This window comes from Nannobrachium achirus (assembly GCF_963921795.1).
Source record: "Nannobrachium achirus genome assembly, chromosome: 4".
Lineage (NCBI taxonomy): Eukaryota > Metazoa > Chordata > Actinopteri > Myctophiformes > Myctophidae > Nannobrachium > Nannobrachium achirus.
This window is the reverse complement of record NC_137813.1, coordinates 41,495,364-41,504,882: the sequence shown is the minus strand read 5'-3', so window position 1 is coordinate 41,504,882 and position 9,519 is coordinate 41,495,364. Positions and strand designations below refer to the sequence as shown.

Genomic DNA, 9,519 nt, shown 5'->3' with positions numbered 1-9,519 from the left:
GTCTTTCAATGTTATATGAGATACTTAAAGGAGCTATAGTCAACTTTTTCTTGAAAAACGGATGCTAAAATAAAAATAATGTTTCGAAAATATTTTATAAAAAAATAAGCTTCATATATGTGTTTCAATTAAAAAATGACCACAAAAAGCGGAAAAATAAAGATAAAATAATCATTTTGGCCCTTTGTTTACATTTTTCGGACCCTGTAAATGTAAACAAAGGACCAAAATGATTATGTTATCATTATTTTTCCGCTTTTTGTGGTCATTTTTTTTATTGAAACACATATATGAAGCTTATTTTTTTATAAAATATTTTCGAAACATTATTTTTATTTTAGCATCCGTTTTTCAAGAAAAAGTTGACTATAGCTCCTTTAAAGTGTGGTTCCTGTGGAAATAAGCCTCGGCTTTCTAGGATCTCCTTTTAGTTGACCTTGTACCAGTGATTTGTACTGTCATGAAACTGTACTTTTTTCTATTGCAAACTTCTAATAAATTCTTCAATCAATCAATCAATCCAAAAGAGGGCGCATTTTAATTAACATTGAGCAAGAAAGCACTCATTTAGTAGTTCTATTCTGATTGATTGATTAATTGATGACTATTATTAGAAGTTTACATGGGCAATGGGCAAAGGTACAGTTTCATGACAGTACAGTTCACTGGTACAAGGTCAACTAAAAGGATTAACACCTCAAAAAAGCTTACAAAACTGTCGTAAAACACAATGGAAAATAACTGGTATTTACAATAGAAAGGTCATGGGGAGGTAAGAATAGGCTTTGTTTTCTTTGAGTGGAGTAGTGCAACATTAGATCCCACTACCTGGATGGATCAGCAGTTATCTGACAGCTGACAAGCCATCATTCAATCATAACGTAGCTTTTATTAATAATTAAGTAACAATAGGAATAAATGGCACTGAAAACATACACAAGAAAATCATAAGGAAACTGTCATTACGCCGGGCAATGGGATTTAAAATGTGTTTTCGCGTTGACAGTTGCTTGACAACCATCTAGCCAATCACAGAACAGTCAGCCCTCCCGGCTATGGGACAGACTCTACCATAACAAGTTATTCAAAGATCATGACGGATCCAACGTCGCCAGAGGACCATTGGAAAGTAAGTAACTAATAAAATAAACCTCTCAATTAAATTGTTTGTTCGTGAGATTCGTTATAAAAAATAACAAGGACAAATGCAGATTTTTAGCATATAACTGACGCTGTGGTCGAGAAGTTTAGCTTTAGCTTGCCAGCTAACTTGCTAACAGCTAACGTGTTGGAGTAACTTATCAGTTAATTGGCAGAAGTACGAATGTCATGTCATACACAAATGATCTATTTCTGTCCTGCTCATTGCAGTATGAAATTAAACTTTCCTTAGTTGTCCTGTCTGTACTGCTGGCTGTCATAAATAGGACACTGACAGCAGCCACACTTGAAAGGAACAAGTGATTGTAACTATTAACTACTGTGGTGTCCTAGATTAGACAATGGACCGATGGCTGGAAGCAATAATACATTGGGTGCTTCTCTTTATGCCCTCCCAAACACCAATTACCCAAATCGGGACGATTCTCAGCAGGGCTCAGAGAGTGACTGCCTACCAAGACGCCCCTTTGTCACACTACATTGGGTAGCTCGTTGTACCTTGTGATGCCACCCTCCTCATCCCTCTTTTTATCTCCTTGTTTCTTATTTCACTGCCTGTCCTGGTGATGATGGCTCAACAGGCTGATGGTGCTTTCAGTGACAACGGCTTTGACCACAGTGAGTATTGCAGTACACCGTTCTCGCTGACAGCTCTATGTGATGGAAGTATTGTGTTTCTGACTGTTTTATATTTAGGAATTGCTTTGACAACTCATGTTATCCTGTAGGTTTCTTTGCTGAGACTGCCAGAAAGGGTGCAGTTGTCTCCAGGGCCAACAGCATCGGATCCACGAGTGCCTCTTCGGTTCCAAACACTGGTATTGTTTTCTGAATAAAGTCCCATTCCCACCGGGCAAGATAAAGATAAAAAACATCTTTCTCAATTGAATTGGATGGGAGTGGATGGTCCAGTGTGGACACTACCATCCACTTCAATTGAGAACAATATTTTGTATCTATATCTTTATCTTGCCCGGTGAGAACTGGGAATGACCCTTAATGTCAATCTCAACGATGATGCTGTGAGCAAAATCTATTACAGAGTAACATTTTCTGACATTTTCTTTCTTACTTAGCAACATTAAAAGTTAAGTGTGTTTTGCTTGGTTGTGCTTTCGTTATGAAACTGTCATTATTTGCGTTGTCACAGTCTAATAACGGTCGCTTGCATCTCCTGGCTATAGATGATGAGGACAGTGACTACAGGCATGAGACATCATACAAAGACTCCTATAAAGACAGACGGAGACAAGCACACACACAGGCGGAGCAGAAACGTAGGGATGCTATCAAGGTAAATATTTCACAAAGACAGATCATTATGGAATTTGATTTGCATATATTTTAGATTTAGTCTTGAATCTGTGTTCATCAACACATGTTTATTGTCACTCTAGAAAGGCTATGATGACCTCCAGTCTATCGTGCCCACGTGCCAACAGCAGTCTGAATTTGCTGTGGGAACGCAGAAGATCAGCAAGGCTACTATACTTCAGAAAAGTAATAGTAATAACTACTGTATAGTGCTCTACAGTCTACATCCATTGAGCTCCATAGCCATTTGTACCACATGCAAGTAATGGTTAAAAATTGTACATAAATAATCAGTCAAAACATTTAGCGAAAAACAGTGATATTTACAAAGAATTTGTATGAAAATATTCCTAAACATGTTTGCTTAAAAGTACATTCTTGGTTAAAGGAACAGTCTCCATATATCTGGTTTGAAGAAAGCTGCTGCTGATGTCAGAGATTTCAAACCTTTTATAATTGATGCCACAACTGTGGATATTTTAGCATGATGTCACCAGCAGGCAGCAGCTATATTTTTTAGCACTTTGAGACACAGATTGAGTAGATAGAAATTATTCTAAATGTTCCTTTAACCATGTTGCTGTCCTACCAAGCGTTCTAATGCTTGTCATAAGACTAGTGCATGTTGGTGTTTCTTGCAGCCATTGACTACATCCAGTTCCTTCACAAAGAGAAGAAAAAACAAGAGGAGGAGGTATCCATGCTGAGGAAGGAAGTCATGGCTCTGAAAATCATGAAAACGTAAGCTCATTACCTTTTTCTTTTTTTTTCAGAAAAAGCCCCTTCCCTGGGAAAAAAGGGGCAACTCAATTTCTTCCTCCTGGATTAGATTTTCAGTAGCGTTAATTTGCAGTACCTGTGATTTCAGAAATTATTGTGTATTATTACTGTATTAGCCTAATTTGCACTTAAATTTCATAATTGTAGGACCACATTGGAAATTTGTATTTCATTACACTTTTATGTGTATTTCACTACACTTTTATTTGTATATCCTGAGTTTAAGTTGTGTTGTGATTAGTTGCTACTTACTACTTTGAGCAAAATAAAATAAAAATACTATGCGAGTTCAACTCCTATTCGAGATTGTTGTTACTAGACTAGTGTTCAACGCCATAATCCCCCTCAGACTTGACACCATGCCATTGACACTCAGGAACCTAGGACTCAACCCCAGCCTGTGCAGCTGGATTTTGTCAGAACGTAAACCAGACAGGTGCGATTTTTTGCACGAAAAAAACTGACAATTTCTTATTTTTTTCTTCTTTCTCCTTCTTAAAGAAACCAATGATTCTCTTTGACTTCATGCACACCTGCTCCGAATTTGGCGCGCGGCAAGTGGCTGCGGCTGTGCGTTTTTCCCCAGATCTAACGCAGTTCGATTTGTGCGTCTTTTCGCATGCTGTAAAAACTCATTCTCTCCGGTACAAAATAACAATACTAATGAACAGTGTGTCCTTCATTTGTATAGGAACTATGAGCACATAGTGAAGGCCCACCAGAACAACCCTCAGCAGGGAGAGGAGCAAGTATCGGACCAGGTCAAGTTCAGCATCTTTCAGAGCATCATGGACTCTCTGTTCCAATCCTTCAGCAACTCAGTTTCAATGAACAGCTTCCAAGAACTGTCTGCCTGTGTCTTCAGTTGGATAGAGGAGCACTGCAAACCCCAGGTAAGGAACATGCTGACGTAACACAGAGCTCAGACCAAACACTTTGGCTTGTTGATTAGTTCAGTGGTTCTCAACCAGTGGTTCAGGGACCTTGATGGGATTCCAGGTGGTACCCAGCTCAATGATGGAGAGTTGGTAACCAAATGTAGTACCGCTATAGATCTTTGACTCTAAAATGAAACCAAATAGACCCTTTGGAAATAGAAATACGGGTCTATTTGGTTTCATTTTACTCAATAGTTAAATTATTGTTAAACATCTGCATTACTTCATTTACAAGAAGTCTACACAATTAGAGAATGTAGAATAATTGTTATTTTGATCAACGTTTTCCTTTTATCTCTCCTATTGTACCACTTCAATACAGCATGGAATTGAAGTGGTAACACAATTCAAAGTTTTGGGTCTGAGAGGCTAAATGGTGGTCCGTGGCTCATATGCCGAATAAATAATGGACCTTGGTATGAAAAAGGTTGAAAACCACTGGATTAGTTCATGCTGGGATGTTGGGAGTCACATGGCTGTGTAGTTTGAATATTCATGCCAGTCTCCATATTAGATTTCCATGTAAGAGTAAAAAGACTGTTTATAACCATAGGCTATGATGGTGAAAGGTGTAATTTTGATTTATTGATGGTGAGCAGAGCCCGATTATTTAAAGTTTGTACTTATTATGTACAATACTCTTTGATTTTAACAATTTCAACAATGATTTTGGTCTGTCATGCACATCCCTACTGTGTAACCTGTGACCCCTCTTTTCATTCCTAGACACTGAGAGAGTTTGTGGTTGGAGTGTTAAGGCAGCTCAATGGCCAGCTGTACTGATCGTCTACATTACAACCACTGGACTGATCACTCTCCGCCCTGGCCTCTTGGGGTGTTGTAAAAAAATCTGTTTGGTCACCCATTAGGCCAGTCTGCAGTATTTCCAATTTCCTCAAGTGTTGTGTAGCCTGCAATTGTATTTTCTCTATGCAAAGCAATGTGACTGCAGTGTACCAACCGTTGCATTAGATTAACAGTTAATGTGGACAAGAAATACCAACACTTTGTAGATGTTAACCAAAGAATTTCAGAGCACACTGCTTTGGTTTAAAATACAATATTAAGTTGTAACCACGCTCACCAATCAAATTACAACCGATTTCTCCCCAAATGTAGGATATTTGAGGGTCTCTGTGTGTTTTTTAACAATCTATGCTTCAGTCGTTTAGCGTAGAGAAAATACAGTTGCAGTCTGCTGTAGACAAAAATACCTCTGAATAAAGGTGAGGCTATAGTCATTTTAGAAGTTTCGTGACTAGGAGTCTCCTCTTTTATAGATGCAGTATGAAAGTACAAAGTAGGCTTGAAAGCCAATAGTTTAAACATATTTGCTTCAGAAATCTTGGCTGGCTGCTTTCAAATGGTAGATGGGACTGGATGTTTTTTTTTTTTTATCTCACTAGTTTGTCTGAGGAAGTTTTATTGAATGGGTTGGAAATTGGAATTGTGAGTGTTCAGTGAAGAGTTCGGTTCTTGAGTTTGCATTGCATTGTATTTGAATGAAGACTTAAAAATCAGCTCTGTTAGCAATCATTGCTTTAGGTACTGTATGTCACCGTTTTGTGTTCCTTCTAGAAATGGTCTATTTGATTGTCTTACAAGGTATGCAGTCTGGTCCTTTTATTTTTTTTAATCAAATTGTTTATTTTCCCTGTGGTAAATGTGACAAATCACCGTTTCATTTCAATTTCATGATTAGGGAGGGGATCAAAAAGATCATGTAACATGTTCTCAGATAATGCAAGTTTGACCCCTTTCAGCTATATCCCCATTACCCACCCCAGCTGCATTATTACGATATCTGTACCTGTGTGGTCTTATTATTTATATTAAACCACAGATGTGGTTTTCAGAATACCTGTAGCTTTTAACAGTTTTGTTTCCAACAAATGTATTAAGTTCTGTTTTACACAGGACATCATTCTGGCTAATTGATGGTGTGCTCTAGGATGCTGTCTCAGTATTTTTTGGATCACAGGAGAAACATTTTGCCTCATTCTTTTTTTTTTTTACACCATCACTTTGAGGACATGAATTGTTATTGTAAATATATATAGTAAACAAATATGAATGAAAAAGGGAATGGCTACAAGATGAGGCTATGATCATTATGCTGGACAGGAGTATTAAGAGCAGCAGTTCTCCATCAGTGTAACCAATGTGCCTGTGACACATTTATTTTTGCAGAGGATGATGGGAGAATGTGGGGTTTCTATAAACGCACAAGGGCTGATAAACAAGTATTAAGTCGTGGCACCCAAACTTTTCCATGCCAAGAACACCCAAATTGCCAAAATATCTCGCAGCGGCCCCCTATTGCAAAATGGCTTTTGAAAAAATATAGCCTACATTATATAAGCTTATTTGGAATGTTTACAATGACATGCCCAAAATAGGGACTTAACTCACTCACTATGCATTTGTCCCCAATGTGCCTATTGCTGGAAATGCACCCAAGTACCGACATCACATTATGGATGGTTACTTGGAATATCAAAGGTTTACTGTTTTATTTTGAATGTGAGCACAAAGTGTGTGGTTTCACGGGTTAAAAAGCCAAACATTGAATAGACAGCAGTGCTTGAAGGAAAGTAGTCATGGTACAGACCAATGACTGTCTTCCCACAAATCAGTTGGTTCAGGTTTCTCCTAATTTTATCCTTCAATTGAACTAAGACCGGCTTGATTGCCTATTTGATGAGGCGGAGGCCTACTGCCTTCAGTGCCAGACTTATTATTTTTTGATCAGCCCTTGTGTACATGATGGGAGCAATATTCTATTGTCAGTTCTGTGTTTATATGTAACATGTTGATGACTAAATCAAAAGTGCATGATTGTTTTGCAATTGTTACCAAAACGAATGTCTAGGAAAGTTGGTCAGTGTATGTGTAAACTTAAATAATCAAACTGTCAAATGTACAATTAATAGCTAGATTGCATTATCACCATGAGCTCAGGAAATCAATGTTGCAAATATTGTCAGGATCTATTGATTTCATATTCAGGCTTTGAAAAGGGAATGTATATATAAATATTTCTGTGAGTGTGAGATAAGCATCTCAGTGCTGGTTTAATTAAATCAGGTCTGTTAATGTTAAGAGATACAGTCAGCTATTTTTTTATTGTAAAGAAATACACTAAACTTGCATAATTGTTTTATCAATCTGTATTTTATTGGAAATGTTCCTTCAAAAATAAAACAAACTTAGATATATAAATACAATATTTCCTCTGGTTCGTAGTTAACACCAGCATTGCAGTGAACCACACAGGTTTCGTTGGCAAGGCTACAATGTGTTCGATCAAATACTTGGTACAACTGCCTTACAATCCTCATCAGTCTCCACACCAACTTCTTCCTATAAAAAAGCAGAGCAGCATCCAAATTATCACATTATGGTTGCGGCATCAAAAGCTAACAGAAATGACCACAAGATCTCACATTATTACTCTGTTGCACTGCATAATAACAGATCTGTAATCACTATGCTAGTGTACATGATGATGGCTCACCAGGAACTCCTTCTTGCTCTTAGGATATCCCTCCAAAATTGAATTCATCATGTCTGAAGCCTGAGAGAAGCACAGCACAAAGTAATTTAAGGATCCATGCGGTGGAAATATATTTGAAACAAAGTTTATGTAGTCATTTAAAGTCAAATACATGTAATATTACCAATCTCTTCCTCTTTTTCCATTCCTTGACATAAACATTCCGCTCTTTGTAAACCTAAACATCAACACAATCAAAGATAGCAAAGATTACATTTTATATTTAGATAAATTATAATAATATAAAAGACAATTCTTTGCTGTATTTCTAAGATGAACGTGAATTTCAACTTTGGGGGAAAAAAAATATCCTCACCTTGTCTTTCTCTTGTGGCGAGACATGATTTGTGGCTGACTTGATCTTCTCTATGCGTAACCTGTACCCAGAACACTCTGCCTTGAGCTCTCGGATTTCTGACAACATTTCCTCTGTAGTCAGGGAACTGTTGAGCTCTTTCAGCTCTGTAGGCACACAATTCATCATAGCATTACAAAATACAGATCCCAAAATTCAAAAGATCCATGCAAAACATAATTATTATTCATTAACAACATAGTGTTATTCAACACGCTGATTGATTGATTTGGATTATTATTGGCACTTTGTATAATATAATAATTCAATATAATTTGAGAGGCAACATGTCTGAAGCAAACAGTGTATCCCACCTGAATCCAGCTGTCTACAGCTTTGGTTAAGGGCCTGAACTTGTGCACTGAGGTCTGAGATCTGAGTGTCCATTGCTTTTAGGTCCCCATCATTCACCTCTTCGAACTGAGCCTACGGGAATGGTAGTCAGAGGCAGAGCTAAGGAAAGTGGTTCTGCCAAGGTGCATGCCAATCATCCAACTACAAATTCACACACTAACCTGATCAGCAAAATAAATCTTTTGCTTCCCATATGTTTTCTCTTTGATCTTCCCCTGCAGAGCCAATTGTTCCATTGCTTTGACCACTGCCTGGTAACGTGAATAAGAACGAGCAAGTTAGCAGAAGAATAGTGCATGTAAACAATGTGTGTCAACGTTAATAGATCTAATAAATCTTACCGTTTTGCCCAATCCATGTTGTTTTTGTAAATTACAAAAGACATCTTGGGCACTGTATGGACGATTCTTTTCATTCAGATAAGAAAGAATGAGTCCCACGCCTGTGGATGAATGTATAGACTACTGAGTGACTGATAATAACTGGTGAAAATGTAAATTGTGTGACAATGAGGAATCTAAACAAAATTAGGCGATCAGTTAAAAGGAGATGCCACCTTGTTTGTGGTTTGGCTAACGCTGGCTTTAGGCTAGCGCTGGGAGGCTTTTGGGAACGTCTGCTAGCTTAGCTTTTAACGTAAGCTAAGCTTGTTTACAGTACGAACGTGGCAAATATACTAGTATTACTTGTCAAAGCCAAAAGTAAAAAGTAACATTGATTGGACTGACCTCCGCTGTCTTTCTTGGTCATTCTCCGTCTTGTTTCACAACCTGTCTTTGGAGAATGAATCGTGCTACGCGCGAAATATACGTCACCGACCAAAACATTCACGGTAGCCACTCAGCTGTGTTCCTACGCGTAGGATTGGACCGTGGGTTTGACAGATCCCAGTGGAGAATCACCATTGCGTCTTTTTAACGCATGACATGATGGAGCACTGGTTCGGGAACCATTTGTGGGTCGCGGACACATTGTATGGGTCCTTTAATTTTTTGTGTTTCTTACATTTTGTTTTAAATTATTTTAAATCATTGTTTTTAAATTTATTTTCAGAACAATGA

The 9,519-nt window shown here is 37.8% G+C and overlaps 2 protein-coding genes across 2 annotated transcripts; one reads left to right on the top strand and one right to left on the bottom strand.

The window, feature by feature from the left end:
• Positions 1–1,065: 1,065 nt before the first annotated feature.
• Positions 1,066–7,392, top strand: mlx (MAX dimerization protein MLX). Its single transcript, XM_080724715.1, has 8 exons — positions 1,066–1,129; positions 1,743–1,779; positions 1,890–1,979; positions 2,346–2,455; positions 2,559–2,661; positions 3,117–3,216; positions 3,947–4,148; positions 4,920–7,392. The coding sequence occupies exons 1-8, from the start codon at positions 1,094–1,096 to the stop codon at positions 4,974–4,976; spliced, it is 735 nt and encodes a 244-aa protein (XP_080580841.1). The 5' UTR covers positions 1,066–1,093; the 3' UTR covers positions 4,977–7,392.
• Positions 7,393–7,499: 107 nt separating this feature from the next.
• psmc3ip (PSMC3 interacting protein) lies at positions 7,500–9,246 on the bottom strand (the record flags this gene model as incomplete). Its single annotated transcript, XM_080725064.1, has 8 exons — positions 9,187–9,246; positions 8,800–8,900; positions 8,620–8,709; positions 8,419–8,530; positions 8,066–8,211; positions 7,874–7,927; positions 7,711–7,770; positions 7,500–7,556 (listed from the first exon to the last, which is right to left on the bottom strand). Exons 1-8 carry the CDS (start codon positions 9,206–9,208, stop codon positions 7,500–7,502), a joined length of 642 nt encoding a protein of 213 aa, XP_080581190.1. The 5' UTR covers positions 9,209–9,246.
• Positions 9,247–9,519: the final 273 nt, after the last annotated feature.